At 39.7% G+C, this 18,128-nt stretch overlaps 1 protein-coding gene across 3 annotated transcripts in view; it reads left to right on the top strand.

Annotated features, from left to right (window-relative positions):
- Positions 1 to 18,128, top strand: part of NXPE3 (neurexophilin and PC-esterase domain family member 3) — a 54,677-nt gene that overhangs the window by 13,036 nt on the left and 23,513 nt on the right. For all 3 annotated transcript variants that reach the window (XM_057546117.1, XM_007163994.2, XM_007163996.2), the window contains one exon: positions 16,120 to 16,874. In XM_057546117.1, the coding sequence (XP_057402100.1) occupies positions 16,120 to 16,874 (755 nt within the window). The remainder of the gene's footprint in view (positions 1 to 16,119; positions 16,875 to 18,128) is intronic.

Raw genomic sequence — 18,128 nt, 5'->3', positions numbered from 1 at the left:
TTTGGCTGCGCCACGTGGCTTGTGGGATCTTAGTTCCCCAACCAGAGATTGAACCCGGGCCCTTGGCAGTGAAAACATGGAGTCCTAACCACTGGACTGCCAGGGAATTGTGGAGTTCAGTTTGTTTAGATTTCATGTATAGGTGATATGGGGTATTTGTCTTTCTCTGTCTGACTCATCTCACTTAGCATAATATTCCATTGTGTGTGTGTGTGTGTGTATTTATATATACACACACTGCATTTTCTTTATTCATCCATCAATGGACTTAGGTTCTTTCCATATCTTGGCTATTGTGAATAATGCTACAGTAAACACGGGTGTGCAGATATCTTTTTTTATACCTTTTTTCATTTCCTTAGGATATATAACCAGAAATGGGATTGCTGGATCATATGATAGTTCAATTTTTAATTTTTTGAGGAACCTTCATGCTGTTTTCTGTAGCAGCTGAACTAATTTACATTCCCAACAACAGTGTATAAGGGTTCCCTTCTCTCCCTATCCTCTTTATCTTCCTTATGATAGCCATTCTAATAGGTGTGATGTGATATCTTATCATGGTATTGATTTGCATTTCCCTGATGATTAGTGATGTTGATCATCTTTTCATGTACCTATTCACCATTTGGATGTCTTCTTTGGAAAAAATGTCTATTTAGTTCCTCTGCCTGTTTATTTATTTATGTATTTTTGGCTGTGTTGGGTTTTTGTTGCTGTGTGCGGGCTTTCTCTAGTTGTGGCAAGTGGGGGCTACTCTTTGTTGCAGTGCATGGGCTTCTCATTGCGGTGGCTTATCTTGTTGTGGAGCATGGGCTCTAGGCATGTGGGCTCAGTAGTTGTGGCTCGCGGGCTCTAGAGTGCAGGCTCAGTAGTTGTGGTGCATGGGCTTAGTTGCTGTGCGGCATGTGGGATCTTCCCGGACAGGGCTTGGATGTGTGTTCCCTGCATTGGCAGGCGGATTCTTAACCACTGTGCCACCAGGGAAGTCCCCCTCTGCCCATTTTTAAAATTGGATTTTGTTGTTATTCTTACGGAGTTGTATGAGTTCTCTATATATTTTAGATATTAACCCTTTATCTGATATATAGGTTGCAAATATTTCTCCTATTCCATAGGTTATCTTTTCATTTTATTGGAGCTATCTATTGCAGTGCAGAAGCTTTCTAGTTTGATGTAATACCCCTTGTTGATTTTTGCTTTTGTTGCTTATGCTTTTGGTGTCATATCTAAAAAAATCATTGCCAAGACCGATGCCAAGGCACTTCTTCTTCTAGTATTTTACAATATCAGATCTTATGTTTGTTTTTAATCCATTTTGAGTTCATTTTTGTGAGTGGTGTAAGATAGGGGTTCAATTTCATTTGTTTGTTTGTGGTTATCCAGTTTTCCCAACACCATTTTTGAAGTGACTATGCTTTCCTCATTATTTGTTTGTTCCCTTATCAAATATTAGTTGACTGTTTATGTGGAGGTTTATTTCTGAACTCTTGATTGTATTCCATTGGTCTATATGTCTGTATTTATGCCAGTACCATACTGTTTTGATTACTATAGCTTTGTAGTACAGTTTGAAATCAGGACATGTGATACCTTTAGCTTTGTTCTTTTTTCTCAGGATTGCTTTGGCTATTTGGGATCTTTTGTTGTTCCACATAAATTTTAGGATTGTTTTTTCTATTACTGTGGAAAATTCCATTGGAATTTTGATAGGGTTTTTTTTTGATAGGGATCTATAGATGACTCTGTTAGTATAGGTGTTTTAACAATATTAATTCTTCCAGTCTATGAACATGGGCTCTCTTTCCATTTGTTTATGTCTACTTCAGTTTCTTTCATCAGAGTTTTCATTGTATAGATCTTTCACTTCCTTGGTTAAATTTATTCCTAATTATTTTATTGTTTTTGATGCTACTGTGAATGGGATAGTTTTCTTTATTTTTTTTCCAGATGTTTTGTTGTTAGTGTATAGAAATGCAATTAATTTCTGTATGTTGATTTTATATCCTGCAGCTTTACTGAATTTGTTGATTAGTTCCAACAGTTTTTTGATTGAGTCTTTAGGATTTTCTAAATACAGGTGACCCTTGAACAAGATGGGTTTGAACTGTATGGGTTCACTTATACATGGATTTTTTTTCAGTAGTAAATACTTCAGTACTACATAATCCACAGTTGGTTGAATCTATGGATGTGGAACTGCAGATATGGAGAAACCGTGTATATGGAGGGCTGACTATAAGTTATATGCAGATTTTCGACTGTGTGGAGGGTAAGTGCCCCTAACCTCTGCATTGTTCAAGGGTCAACTGTATGAGATGATATCATCTTCAAATAATGACAATTTTACTTCTTCATTTCTGATTTGGATGCCTTTTATTTCTTTGTCTTGCCTAATTACTCTAGCTGACACTTGTAGTACTATGTTGAATCAGAGTGGTGACTGTGGACATCCTTGTCTTGTTCTTGATTTTAGAATAAAAACTGTTACTCTTTCACCATTGAGTGTGATATTAGCTGTGGGTTTGTTGTAAATAGTCTTTATTAAATTTACCTTCTATACCCAGTTTGTTGAGAGGTTTTTATCATGAAAGGATGTTGTATTTTATCAAATACGTTTTCATTCTATTAATATGGTGTATCACATTTATTGTTTTGTGTATGCTGAACCATACTTGCATCCCAGGGATAAATCCCACTTGGCTGTGGTATGTATCCTTTTAATATATTGTTGAATTTAATATATTGTTGAATTAATATTTTGTTGAGAATTTTTGCATCTGTATTCATCAGGGATGTTGGCCTATAGTTTAGTTCTCTTGTAGTGTCCTTATCTGGCTTTGGTATCAGGGTAACGCTGGTCTCATAAAGTGAATTTGGGAGTGTCCTCTCCTTTTCAGTTTTTTGGAAGAGTTTGAGAAGTTTTGGTGTTAATTTTTAACACCAGCTTTTAGTTTTGTTGATCTTTTCTGTTGCTTTTCTGGTCTCTAATTCATTTATTTCCACTGTGATCTTTATTTCTTTCCTTCTGCTAACTTTGGGCTTAGTTTGTTCTTCTTCTTCTGCTTCCCTGAGGTGTAAAGTTAGGTTGCATGAGATCTGTTTTCTTAATATATACATTTATTGCCATGAACATCCCTCTCAGAACTGCTTTTGTGGTAGGTTTTCCATAGGTTTTAGTATGTTATTTCCAGCTTCATTTGTTTTGAGATATTTAAAAATATTCTCTTTTGACTTATTCTTTGATCTATTGGTTGTTCAGGAGTACGTTGTTTAATTTCTACATATTTGTAGATTTTCCAGCTTTCCTCTTGTTGATGTCTAGTTTCATACCATTGTGGTCAAAAAGGATACTTGGTATGATTTCATTCTTCTTAAATTTACTAAGACTTGCTTTGTGGCCTATCATGTGATCTAAACTGGGGCATGTTCCATGTGCACTTGAGAAGAATGTGTATTCTACTGCTGTGATTGAATGTTCTATAAACGTCTCTTAGGTTCATTTGATCTAATATATGGTTCCAGTCCAATGCTTCTTTATTGATTATCTGTCTGGGGGATCCATCCATTGCTGAAACTGGGGTATTGAAGCCCCCTACTATTACTATATTAATGTCTATTTTTCCCTTCAGTTTTGTTAGTATTTGCATAATAGATTTAGGTGTTTTGACATTGTGTAGGTATAGATTTATGATTGTTATATTTTCTTGATGTATTGACCCATTTATCATCATATAATGATCTTCATTATCTCTTGTTACTGGTTTTGGTTTAAAGCCTATTTTGTCTCATATAAGTATAGATAACCCCCTTTCTTTTGGTTTCTATTTGCATGTAATGTCTTTTTCCACCCCTTCATGTTGAGTCTTTTTGTGTCATGCAATCTGAAGTGAATCTATTGTAGGCTGCATGTAGTTGGGTCTTATTTTTTATTCATTCAGCCACTCTGTGCCTTTTGTTTGGTGAATTCAATCCACTTACATTTAGAGTATTTATTGATACATAAGGACTTATTAATGCTATCTTATTAATTGCTTTCTATTTGTTTTGCATTTTCATTGTTTCTTTTCCCCTCTGTTTATGCCTTCCTTTTTTTGTAAATTGGTGATTTTCCATGGTGGTATGCTCTGTTTTCATTTCTTTCACTTTTGTGAATTTTCTTTATGTTTTTGTTTCGTGGTTACATAAAACATTTCTTAAATAAAGCAGAGCATTTTAGGCTGATAACAGCATAACTTCAATTGCACACAAAGCTCCACCTTTTTATTCCCTCCCTTTTATATTTTTGATGTCACAGTTTACCTCTTTTTGTACTGTGTATTTGTTAACAAGTTATAGTAGCTGTAGTTATTTTCTTTAACCTTTATACTATAGTTAAGTGGTTAACACACCATCCTGTTACAGAATTAGAGTTTTCTAAATCTGTATATTTATCTTCACCAGTGTGTTGTATACTTTTGTATGTTTTCATGTCACTAGCATCTTTTCATTTCAGCTTGAAGAACTCCTTTCAGCATTTCTTGCAAGGCAGGTCTAGTGGTGATGAATTCCCTCAGCTTTTGTCTGTCAAGGAAAGTCTTTATTTTTCCTTCACATCTGAAGGATAACTTTTCCAGGTATTCTTGGCTGGCAATTTTTTTCTTTCAACACTTTGGATATGTTATCCACTCTCTCCTGGCCTGTAGGTTTTCTGCTTAGAAATCCACTGAGAACCGAATGGGCATTCTTTTGTAGATTACAATATTTTTTCCTTTGGCTGCTTTTAGGATTCTCTCTTTATGCTTGTTTTTTGACAGTTTCATTATAATGTGTCTTGGAGAAGGTCTTTTTGCATAGAGATAATAGGGTGATCTATTAGCTTCTTGAACTTGGTTGTCCAAGTATATCCCTAGGTTTGGGAAGTTCTCAGCTATTATTTCTTTAAATAAACTCTGCCCACTTTTCCCTCTCTCCTCTCTCTCGAACCCTGATTATTCTAATATTTGTACATTTGGTGGCATCGCATAGATCATGTAAGCTTTCTATGCTCTTTTTCATTCTTTTTTTCCTGTGTTCTCTTCTGATTGGTTTATTTCAAAGTTCCTGTTCTCTAGCTCCCTTATTCAGTCTTCCATTTGATCTCCTTTGCTATAGATGCTCTCTATTGCATTTTTTTTCATTTTATTCATGGAATTTTTCAGCTCCAAAATTTCCATTTGCTTCTTCTTTATGATTTCTATCTCTTTGTAAGTTTCTGATTTTGTTCATGTATATTTTGACTTGTTTGTCTATGTTTTATTGTAGCTCATTGAGTTTCCTCAAACAGATATTTTGAATTCTTTATCTTCTAGGTCGTTAATTCTGTGCCTTTGAGCTTGGTTATTGTTGTCTTTTGGTGATGATGTGTTTCCTTGATTCTTTATGTTCCTTGTGTATTTGCATTGCTGCTTTCACACCTGAAATAGCAGATACCTCCTCCTGTCTTACTAGTTGCCTTTAGATGGGATAAAATGTTCATTAGTCCTGTTTTATCTGTGTTTTTTTCTGCCCTTGTACGGGTACACTTGCTTCCCATGTCTTGCTTCTTCTTGTGGCACAGTTCTTAACCTTTTCTTACAATCCACCAGGCTAGCTGCTGTTAAGCTTTTGTTTTCCAGAAGGAGGCACTATGGCTTAAGTTTGTGTTTCTCCCTTGTCCACAGAAACTGATAGTGTTCTGTTTAGCAGAGTCTCACTTACTGCCTCATTTGGGAGCATGCACAGGAGCTGCTTGTTCCAGAGTGTGGGGAGGTGTGGGTTTAGCACTCAGGGCATTGGGAGTGCCCGTGGGCTCTGTGGAAAAGATTGTCGGGTGAGGGTCTCCCATGGGCTCGTGGGCGGACTCCCTGCTAAAGTCCTGAGCACAGTTAGTAGGAACTGCATCTCTTCAGTGCCCTTTGATATTCTTATCTGCCTCTTTCCTGATCCCTTCCCTCCCTCCAGTCATGGAGGTCCCACCTCAGTACTTGGGGTGCTGCTGAGTTAAACGGGTTTCTCTCACAGTGGGGGTAGCTGGGCACTAACTTGCCACTCTCCTTTTCCCTCTTGGAAGAGGGCACTCCTGGGTGGTTCAGCCCTGGGCTTGTTATGTGTGGGGAGGGGCAGTGCTGGCAAAGTTCCTCATACCCTCTTAGTCACATCCAAACTTGTATTTTTTTTCTTTCTGGGATTTCCCCTTGGGAAGACTGGATTTCTACAAATTCTTTCTCATCTGTTGGTATCTGCCTGGGTCAGCACACTCCAGGTTTTCCCTGACTGTGGCCAAGAGGGATTGGGACAAGTTCACTGGCTTTGCTGTCTTCACTGAGGTTTATCTGCCTATTACCAGATACACATGTGGTCGAGACTCCTCCTAGGTCCCTTGGCATGTGGTACTGGATCCCACAATTCCCACAGAGGCACTTTTGTTTTTGGATGGGTGCCTAATTTGTTGTTAAAAAGGGGGACAAAAAATGGAGGAATGTCTTACGCCGTGTCATGACGCTGATGTCAACTCTGCTAGGGAAAAATTTTCAAAGTCATTATTGCCCTTTTTAATGAACCAATAATACTGTGTGTTCCTTTAAAATGAAGGAGCCTAATGAAATTCTTCCAATTGAGAGTGTCTGGATACAAGTGTAAAATGAAAGGGAAAAAATACAGAATCTAAGAAGATCATTAAAAATCCTTTTGTATTTTGGGATTATTTTTACCTTGTTTGGCATTACGTTTACCTCGTATAGGATTTTGAAGTGATTTGGCGTAGATGGGGAGCCTGAGGCCTTGTTTAAGTGGTTTATAACAGGTAATACTAGCTATTGAGGAGAGTGGTTTTCAGTTTTGCTTTGCTGTTGTTGTTTTCCCTTGCAATTTAACTTATTGCATAATGTCAGATGCAGTTCCCTGGGTTAGGTACTAAAAAGGTCCTGCACCCAATTTCCAGTGTGGGTAGGGGGGATTTTTCCATACCACCAGGCAATTCTTGGACACCAGCAGGTTGACCTACAGTTCAAATCAATTCTGACACTGTAACTGAGCAGGACCCTATGGGCCCTTCCTGGACAGACCCCCTCCCCCAGGTCCTCTGCCTGCCTCTCCTTTGTAGAAAAGCTGTAGTTTCTCAGGCCTCCCGAGAGTCACAAAAGCCTGGCCCAAGAATTAATGATTGAAAGGACAGTATAGTGACAAAAGTAGTAGTTGGGCCAGGAGAACTGGTAACAATTGAAACAGTAAATCAGCCACATGGCAGTCACAGTATCTATAGTTCCTCCCTGAAATACATAGATAACAGTATCTGATACACATTCCTGAGTTGTTTTACAGATGCTAAAACCCCCACCAAATAGAAGAAGTTAACTATTTGATGATCATGAGCACATAGCCCCCAGACCATCTGGAACCTGAAGATTGATAATGTTAACCCCTGTGACACCGCCTTGCTACCACACCATCAGCCAGTCAGAGAATTGTGCACGAGCTGATCATATACTCTGTGACTCCCCTCCCTCCCCTTCCCTTTAAAAATGCTTCCCTGAAACCCATTCGGGAGTTGGGGTGTTTCTGAGCACCAGCTGCCCTGGACTCCTAGTTTGGCGCTTTACAATAAACGCTGCACTTTACTTCCCCACAACCTGGAGTCAGTAGATTGGCTTTACTGTGAGCAGGCGAGTGGACCCAAGTTTGGTTTGGTAACAACACTGTCTATCTGAAGATAGCATCAGATCCCACAGGTTAAGGGCTCAGTCCTATAAGACTCTCCCCCAACCCCAACTTCAGATGCCAGTCACAAGTCCAGGTTGTCACCTGTGCTTCTGACTGACTATAGATCAGACTTTCCAATGATCTCTGCCTTGGCTTCAATTAATTTGCTAGAGCAGCTCACAGAAATCAGAGAAACATTTTCCTTACAAGATTACTGGTTTATTATAAACAATTATAACTCAGGAACAGCCAGAAGGAGGAGATGCATAGGGCAAGGTATATGGGAAGGATATAGAGCTTCCATGCTCTGAGTGCACCATTCTCCTTGAATCTCCATGTGCTCACCAACCCGGAAGCTCTCCAAACCCCATCCTTTTGGGTTTTTATGGAGGCTTTATTCCATAGGTGTTATTGATTCAGCCTCCAGGGGTGGAGGTCAAGGGTGGGACTGAAAGTTCCAACCTTCTGATCATGGTTGGTTCTCCTGACAACCCAACCAGCCCCCATCCTCAGGTGCTTTCCAAAAGCCACCTCAGTAACATACACCCTGCTGGGGTGGAAAGGGGCTTGTAACGAAGAACAAGGCACCCATTTCCCGTTCATGACTCTGAAGTGTTTTCAGGAACGGAGGACACGAAACCAAATATTACAGCAAAAGATGCTCCCATTGCTCTTATCGCTGCCAAAGATTTTGGGAGCTGTGAGCCAGGAACTGTGGATGAAGACCAAATGCATATTTCTTACAAATCACAGCATTGCAGGTACATAGATACTTTTCCCATCCATTTGTTCATCTGTCCTTCTGTCTATTAAGAAAATAATTAATGAAAAGTATAAAACACTTGAAAGAATAGAGAGTGGTATTAAGTACATAATTGAATTCCCTCCCCAGTCTTCACTCTCAATGTTGTTTCTTGTATGTAACTGCTTGTTTTTAATTATTTGCTTAGTTAGCACTAATTACACATTGCACAGTTATATCTTGTTTTGTGAGCTTTACACTGTACCTTCTGACCTTTCCGCATCAGGCAGTGCAGCATGGTTGGTTAAGTTAAAACACAGACCGAACTCAGACTGCTTGGGTTTTAGTCGAGGTTTGCTGCTTATAACCTATGTGACCTTGGGCAAATTATCAAGCCATTCATTGCCTCAGTTTCCTTATCTATCATATGGCATAATAATAGGACTTATCTCATGGGATAATTTAAACATTGTATTAAAAGATTTATGTAAAGTCTTCAAAAGAGTGTCCAGCGAATAGGTGCTTAGTAGATGTTGGTTGATACTGCTGTTCCTGTTAAGATAATGAAAGATGACGTCTTCTGCTGACTCACACTTTCTGTCACTCTCTTTCTAAACTTTGTAAAATTATTTTTATTTCTGTGCATTAAAATAATGTATTTAGACCTTTTCTTTCCCTAATAGCATTAGATAGCACATTTTAACTCCCTCCTGTAAGTGAGGAAGAAAAGCACTTCTGCATTATTTTACATTTGACTTCTGTTAGCTAGCGTATAACTTTTGCATCATCAGGCTTTATAATCTTTAGTTTTATTGCTCTAACTATAATTAAGGCTAACGTGTACTCTTTATGGATTGCTTCTTTTTTTAAAAAAATTTATTTATTTAATTTATTTAATTTTGGCTGCATTGGGTCTTCATTGCTGCGCACGGGCTTTCTCTAGTTGAGGCAAGCGGGGGCTACTCTTTGTTGCGGTGTGCGGGCTTCTCATTGCGGTGACTTCTCTCGTTGTGGAACACGGGCTCTAGGCACGGGGGCTTCAGTAGTTGTGGCACGTGGGCTCAGTAGTTGTGACTCACGGGCTCTGGAGCACAGGCTCAGTAGTTGTGGTGCATGGGCTTAGTTGCTCCACAGCATGTGGGATCTTCCCAGACCAGGGATCGAACCTGTGTCCCCTGCATTGGCAGGCAGATTCTCAACCATTGCACCACCAGGGAAACCCTGGATTGATTCTTATACTTAAAAAATATAACATTATGATAATCATGTAAACGTTAGTCAATATAGAACGTGATCCTTTGAAACCAAATCTATATCTCTTGATGGAGAATGTCCCAAACACCAAGGTCAAATGGATCTTTTTTATACACTACCTCAGTTGCTTAATCATGCTGCATTTTAATTTGCTTCATATTTTAATGATGACTTTCTTATACCTCTTCTTGTTTTTTTTTTTTTTCTGGAGTGCTAGTTGCCTTTTCTTTCTGATGAGAGAAAATACTACCTTCTGTAACATGTCATGAGGATTTTCCTTCATATGATTTGTTGAATTGAGTCCACTTGCTTCTTCTCCTTTTTTTTTTTTTAAAGATGTTTTTGATGTGGACCATTTTTAAAGTCTTTATTGAATTTGCCACAATATTGCTTCTGTTTTATGTTTTGGTTTTTTGGCCGCGAGGCATGTGGCATCCCAGTTCCCCGACTAGGGATCGAACCCTCACCCCCTGCATTGGAAGGCGAAGTCTTAACCACTGGACCACCAGGGAAGTCCCTCCACTTGCTTCTTCAAGGCTTTTTTTTTTTTTTCCCTCAGAGCTCTCTATCTTCCTATTTCATTGTTCACTGATTATTGTCTTGACCTGTTGCCCAGCTGTTATTCTGAGTTTGCTTTTCATTGAATTCCTGGGTTGGTTTCACTGTTGCTCATGTCTTTCACTTCCTTGGATTTTTCTTTCCATTTTACTGGGTTAAATCTTCAAATAATGTTTTTCTGAAAGGGCACATGGGAACAAAGCTTACATGTCTGAAATTGTCTTTATTTTGCCCTCATGTATGATTTGTATTTGGATTTAGAATGCTGTATTCAAAATCCTTTTCCCTCAGAACCTTAAAACTTTGCTCCACTGTCTTCTAGTGTCCAGTATAGCAAAAGACAAAGGCTAATGCCAATCTAATTCTTGTTTTTTTATTGGTAACATTGTTCTCCTTTCTGCAAGCTATTAGGACCTTTTCTTTACCTGTGAAATTTTACAAGGCTCTAAGGTGAGTTTTTTTTTTTTTTGGTAGAAAACTTTATTGTCAAACATGCAGATCTGCTCACTAATAAGAAAAGAGCTTAAACATCTGAAATTTAGAGACAGAGCATAAAATTTTGAGATACAAAATATTAGAAAGCCATTGTGTTATACAGTATGTAGCCATTGTGTATGTACAGTATTTTACAGTATGTAAAATGCCACAATATAAATAACAATTAATGTCCAAACTAGAAAAGACTGAAGTCCTTATAAGGTCATCTTCTAAGCAGAAAGGCCAAAGTGAAGATTAAGGACCAGTTCTAAGAGGGTGTAAAACATGGTCTTTGGGAAGCACTGGAGTTCTATTAAGGCACTTTCTTGCATACCTGGGATAAATCCCACTTGGTCATGGTGTATGATTCTTTTTACACATTGTTGGATTTGATTTGTTAATATTTTGTTGATGATTTTACATCTGTGTTTATGAGGGAAATTTGTAGTTTTCTTGTAATGTCGTCTAGTTTTGGTATTAGGGTAATGCTGGCTTTATAGAAAGAGTTAGGAAGTATTCCCTCTGCTTCTATATTCTGACAGAGAGTGTAGAGAATTGATACAATTTCTTCCTTAAATATTTGGTAGAATTCATCAATGAATCCCACCTGGGCCTGGTGGTGTCCGTTTTGAAAGGTCATTAATTGTTGATCCAGATTCTTTACTAGAGATTATAGGCCTATTCAGATGATCTGTTTCTTCTTGCATGAGTTTTGGCAGAGTGTATCTTTCAAGGAATTGGTGCATTTCATCTCAGTTATCAAATTTGTGGGTATAGAGTTGTTCGTGGTATTCCTTGATTATCCTTTTTAAAAAAATTTATTTAGGGCTTCCCTGGTGGTGCAGTGGTTGAGAATCTGCCTGCCAATGCAGGGGAAACGGGTTCGAGCCCTGGTTTGGGAAGATCCCACATGCCACGGAGCAGCTGGGCCTGTGAGCCACAACTACTGAGCCTGCGCGTCTGGAGCCTGTGCTCCACAACAAGAGAGGCCGCGATAGTGAGAGCCCCGCGCACCGCGATGAAGAGTGGCCCCTGCTTGCCGCAACTAGAGGAAGCCCTTGCACAGAAACGAAGACCCAACACGGCCAAAATAAATAAATAAATAAATAAATAAATTTAAAAAATTTTATTTATTTATTTACCTATTTATTTTTGGCCGTGTTGGGTCTTCGTTGCTGCACGCTGGCTTTCTCTAGCTGTGGTGAGCAGGGACTACTCTTCATTGCGGTGCGCGGGCTTCTCATTGCAGTGGCTTCTCTTGTTGCGAAGCATGGGCTCTAGACGTGCAGGCTTCAGTAATTGTGGCTTGCGGACTCTAGAGCGCAGGCTCAGTAGTTGTGGCGCATGGTTTTAGTTGCTCCGCAGCATGTGGGATCTTCCCCGACCAGGGCTTGAAGCCATGTTCCCTGCATTGGCAGGCGGATTCTTAACCACTGCACCACCAGGGAGGTCCCTTGATTATTCTTTTAATGTCTATGGGATCTGTAGTGATGTCTCTTCTTTCATTTCTGATAATGGTAATTTGTGTCCTGTCTTTTTTCCTTAGTTAGCCTTGCTGCAGGCTTATTGATTTTATTGATCTTTTCAAAGAACCAGCTTTTGGCCTCATTATCTTTTCTCTATTGATTTCCTGTTTTCAGTTTCATTGATTTCTGCTCTAATTTCTAATTTCTTTTCTTCTCCTTACTTTGGAGTTGATTTGCTTTTCTTTTTCTAGTTTCCTAAGGTTGGAGTTTAGGTGATTGATTTTAGATCTTTCCTCTTTTCTAATAATGTGCATTCAGTGCTGTAAATTTCCCTCTAAGACCTACTTTTACGGCATCCCGTAAATTTTGATAAGTTGTGTTTTCATTTTCATTTAACTGAAAAGATTTAAATTTTCTATTGATATTTCTTCTTTGACCCTTGTTTTATTTAGAAGTGTGTTGTTTATGTTATTTTATTATTTATTTATTTGTTTATTTATTTATTGGGCACCCCTCGTGGCTTGTGAGATTTTTTTAGTTCCCCGACCAGAGATTGAACCTGGGCCCTCAGCACTGAGAGCGTGGAGTATTAAGCACTGGACTGCCAGGGAATTCCCAGAAGCGTGTTTTTTAATCTCCAGGTATTTGGGGATTTCCTAGCTATCTTTCTGTTATTAATTTCTAGTTTAGGGCTTCCCTGGTGGCGCAGTGGTTGAGAATCTGCCTGCTAATGCAGGGGACACGGGTTCGAGCCCTGGTCTGGGAAGATCCCACATGCCACGGAGCAGCTGGGCCCGTGAGCCACAATTGCTGAGCCTGCGCGTCTGGAGCCTGTGCCCCGCGACGGGAGGGGCCGCGATAGAGAAAGGCCCGCGCACCGCGATGAAGGGCGGTCCCCGCACCGCGATGAAGAGTGGCCCCCGCTTGCCGCAACTGGAGAAAGCCCTCGCACGAACCGAAGACCCAACACAGCCAAAAATAAATAAATAAATAAATAAATAAATAAGAAAATCCTTTAAAAAAAAAAAAAAAAAAAAAAATTTCTAGTTTAATTCCATTGTAGTCTAAGAGCAGACATTGTATGATTTCTATTCTTTTCAATTTTTTATGGTATGTTTTATGGCCCAGAATATGATCTGTTTTTGTGCATATTTCATGTGAGCTTGAGAAGAATGTGTAATCTGCTGTTGCTAGGTAAGTAGTTTATAGATGCCCATCATATCTAGTTGATTGGTGGTGCTGTTGAGTTCAACTGTGTCCTCACTGACTTTCTGCTTGCTGGATCCATCCATTTCTGATAGTGGGGTATTGAAGACTTTAACTACAATAGTGAATTCATCTATTTTTTCTTGCAGTTCTATCAGTGTTTGCCTCACATATTTGACTTTCTGTTGTTAGGCACATACATGTTAAAGATTGTTATGTCTTCTTGGAGAATTGACCCTTTTATTATTATGTAATATCCTTCTTTATCTCTGATGAATTTCCTTGCTCTGAAGTCTACTTTGTCTGAAGTTAATATAACTATTCCTGCTTTCTTTTGATTAGTTCTAACCTGGTATATCTTTCTCCATCCACTTACTTTTAATCTATATAAGTGTTTATATTTAAAGTAGGTTTCCTAGAGACAACATATAATTGAGTCTGACAACCTCTGTCTTCTAACTGGTGCCTTTAGTCCATTGATGTTCAAGGTGATTATTGATATAGTTGGATTAATACCTGCCATAGTTGTTACTGTTTTCTATTCATTGTCCTTGTTCTTTGTTCCTATTTTTGTCTTCTGCTCTTTTTCTGACTCTTGTGGTTTTAATTGAGCATTTAAAAAATATATTTATTTTATTTATTTATTTTTATTTTTGGTTGCATGGGGTCTTAGTTGTGGCATGAGGGATCTTTCGTTGCTGCACACAGGCTCTTTGTGCAGCACGAGGGCTACTCTCTAGTTGTGGCATGCGGGCTACTCTCTAGTTGTGGCGTGCGGGCTTCTCTCTAGTTGTGGCACACGGGCTTCTCTCTAGTTGTGGTGTTTAGGGTCCAGAGTGCGTGGGCTCTGTAGTTGTGGCATGCGGGCTCTCTAGTTGAGGTGCTTGGGCTCAGTAGTTGTGGCGCGTGGGCTTAGTTGCCCCGCAGCATGTGGGATCTTAGTTCCCTGACCAGGGATGGAACCTGCATCCCCTGCATTGGAAGGCGGAACCTTAACCACTGGACCACCAGGGAAGTCCCTAATTGAGCATTTTATAGATTCCACTTTGTCTTCTTTCTTAGTGTATCAGTTATATTTCTCATTTTACTTTAAGTGGTTGCCCTAGAGTTTTCAGTATGCATTTACAAGCAACTCAAGTCCACTATCAAATAATACCATACTGCTTCATGGGTAGTGCAGGTACCTTATTAATAACAAAATATTCCTAATTCCTCCCTCCTGTCCCTTGATAATTGCTGTATTTTTTTCCTTTTAGTATGTCTTGTAATTTTTGTTGAAAGCTGGACATGATGTACTGGGTAAAACGAACTCCAATAAATAGGCTTTTAGTGGTGTGGGGGTGAGGTGTAGGGGAGGTGAAACGTTTTATAGTCCTATGATCCTCAGTCCTTTAGTGAGTCTGTGAACTTCAGAATTGTTTCTTAGTCTTACCCCCAACCCTTAAATTGGATAGAATGGTTAGAGTGGGCTGGAGTTGGGTATGTCCCTTACCTCAGTTTGGTTAGGCTCTTATAGAACCTCGGTAGGTTAGGCTCTGGTAAAACCTCAGTAGGTTAGGCTCTGGTAAAATAGTTTTTCTTGAGGGCAGGCCTTGTTAAGAAGAATGGAATATTCTGGTATTCAGTAGTCCCACCATCCACTGTTTTGCTTTCTGTGGTGTCATTTACCCATGGTCAACCATGATCTGAAAATATTAAATGGAAAATTCCAGAAATAAACAACTTACCAGTTTGAAATTGTGTGTTGTTCTGAGTAGTGTCGTGAAATCTTGTGCCATCCTGCTGTTTCCCACCCAGGATCCACAACCACTGACATCATCGTAGCTCAATCCACGATCACCTGACACAGATGATCCTTTTTCTGACGTGTTGTCAGAAGGTCAGTAGTAGCCTAACACTACGTCACAATGCCTGCGTCATTCACCTCACTTCATCTCATCACATAGGCCTTTTATCCTTTTACACCATCACGAGATGAAGAAGGACAGTACACTAATAAGATATTTTGAGAGAGGGACTTCCCTGGTGGTCCAGTGGCTAAGACTCCGTGCTCCCAATGCAGGGGGTCCGGGTTCGATCCCTGGTTGGGGAGCTAGATCCCACACGCATGCTGCAACTAAGACTTCGCCTGCTGCAACTAAGAGTTTGCATGCTGCAACTGAAAGATCCCACACGCGGCAATGAGGATCCTGCACACGACAACAAAGATCCTGCGTGCTGCAACTAAGACCCAGTGCTGCCAAATAAATTAGAAAAAAAAAGATATTTTGAGAGAGACCTCATTCACATAAGTTTTATTCTAGTATATTATTATAATTGTTCTATTTTATTATTAGTTATTGTTAATTTCTTACTGTGCCTAATTTATAAATTAAACCCTATCATAGGTATATATGTATAGGAAAAAGCAGTATATATAGGGTTTGATGTGACCTACAGTTTCAGGCATCCACTGGGGATCTTGGAAGTATCTCCTGTGGATAAAGGGGGACTACTGTCCTTCAAAATGATTCCTTTTCCCTTTCTCCTTCTGGAAGCACCAAAGGGATTTTTCTCTGATATTTGCTGTGGGAACCTGTAAAACTGGTGAGCTGTGGTTTTTGAAACAGTGTCATCTCAAGTAAGTTTTATTAAAATTTAAGCTGAAGCAAGGATTTATCTGTTGACTATAAGGAGATTTATTGTAGCTGTGGTTTCTGTTTGTGTCTTTCTCTTCAGTACTTGGACCATGAGACTGCAGCAGCCACATTCATCGACAGTGGTGGACAGTTTGTTTTCCCCCAGGTGACAGGAATTAGCCGGAATCCTTACTGTGGCTATGAGCACCAGACTCTGTCCAGCCGGGAGCGCCTGGAGGAGGACTCCTTGTTGGCCGCCTTACAGTGGCAGGTGCCTGATGTGGGTCCAGTCCCCTTTTTGAAGAGCACTGACCCTTCTTCCAGCTACTTTGTCATCTTGAACTCTGCAGCCTTCTTCAAGGTGGGAAGCCAGCTAGAGGTGCTGGTTCATGTACAGGATTTTCAAAGAAAGCCCAAGAAGTATGGTGGAGACTACCTGCAGGCCAGAATCCACTCCCCTAAGCTGCAGGCAGGGGCTGTGGGTAGAGTGGTGGACTACCAGAATGGGTTTTACAAGGTCTTTTTTACTCTGCTCTGGCCAGGCAGAGTTAAAGTGTCCATATCTCTGGTCCACCCCAGTGAAGGGATCAGAGTTCTTCAGAACCTACAGGAAGAGAAACCAGACAGGGTCTATTTCAAGAGCCTCTTCCGTTCAGGAAGAATTTCTGAAACTACAGAGTGTAACGTGTGTCTTCCTGGGAGTCTTCCTCTGTGCAACTTTACGGATCTCTATACCGGAGAACCCTGGTTCTGCTTCAAACCAAAGAAGCTCCCTTGCAGTAGCAGAATTAACCATTTCAAGGGCGGATACCTGAAGGGCCTCCTAACTGCTGCAGAGAATGCTTTCTTCCAGAGGTACATGCTCCTTGCTCTAGGGGGTAATTTAATAGGTCCCTTTCCATTGTCTTTGTCCTACTTAGGAGACTTTCTTGTTTTGGTTATGTGCTTCTTATATCTTTCTGAACTTGGCCCAATTCAGGAGAGGTGGTAAGAAAATAAATATTTATATTTTGTGATTAGCGTGCTTATTTCAGTTCAAATTAATGACCTTAAATTTTTGTTCTTTTACCTTAATATCTTTAACTTCAGAATTGCATAGCATATCTGTATAAGCAAGGTCAGTTATTCACAGAACAGATGAAAAAAATCATCCAAGAACAGGGCTGCTAGAGGTCTTATAGTCAGGCTAGTGTTTTAGCTTCATGTCTAATAAACTGAAAAAAGTTTTAAGTGACATATTATTAGTTGTTAAAATCATATAAACGTTTATTGATAGGAAAAAGACTATGAATATGGTAACATTGCTGGATTGATTTAATGATAAGCATGGGAAGCCAGGAATACCACAGCAAACTGTATTTTTGAAGGTTAATAGTTGTTGAAATTATTGCATTCCATATAGTTCTGAAATAAAATAACATTCTTAAGGAATAAAAAGAAAAATAACATAGTCAGAAAGTACAATTATTTGAGAGAATGTAAAACATTTTTTATTTTTAAATGAAATCTATACTTTTAAAATATTCCCCTGGGCTTCCCTGGTGGCATAGTGGTTAAGAATCCGCCTGCCAATGCAAGGGACACGGGTTCGAGCCCTGGTCCGGGAAGATCCCACATGCTGCGGAGCAGCTAAGCCTGTGTGCCACAACTGCTGAGCCTGTGCTCTAGAGCCCATGCTCCACAACAAGAGAAGCCACCACAAAGAGAAGCCCACGCACTGCAACGAAGAGTAGCCCCCGCTCGCGGCAACTAGGGAAAGCCCGCACGCAGCAACAAAGATCTGACGCAGCCAAAAATAAAATAAAAATTAAAAATAAATAAATTTATAAAAAAAATAATTCCCTTGTAGAGAGGGATCTCTGTTGAGTGTATCTGGGCACTCTAAAACTTTTAATGTTTTATGTCCACTCATTACTTGGTGGGGGAAAAGTGCCTACCATAAGATATGTGGTCTGTAGGAGCTCCTAAAATGATACTCTGATTTTTTACTTCCTGAGTCAGCTTTTGGTCATAACAGTTTCAAGTACATATTTGATGCCATGCTTGTAGAAGGCCAGCAGAGGGAGCACTACTCCCATTGTATTCACTGTACTGTTCTCGAGGGGACTG

The sequence above is a fragment of the Balaenoptera acutorostrata genome, chromosome 4 (assembly GCF_949987535.1).
Source record: "Balaenoptera acutorostrata chromosome 4, mBalAcu1.1, whole genome shotgun sequence".
Classification (NCBI taxonomy): Eukaryota; Metazoa; Chordata; class Mammalia; order Artiodactyla; family Balaenopteridae; genus Balaenoptera; species Balaenoptera acutorostrata.
The sequence above is the reverse complement of the archived record's forward strand: the minus strand, read 5'-3'. Positions and strand labels throughout refer to the sequence as shown.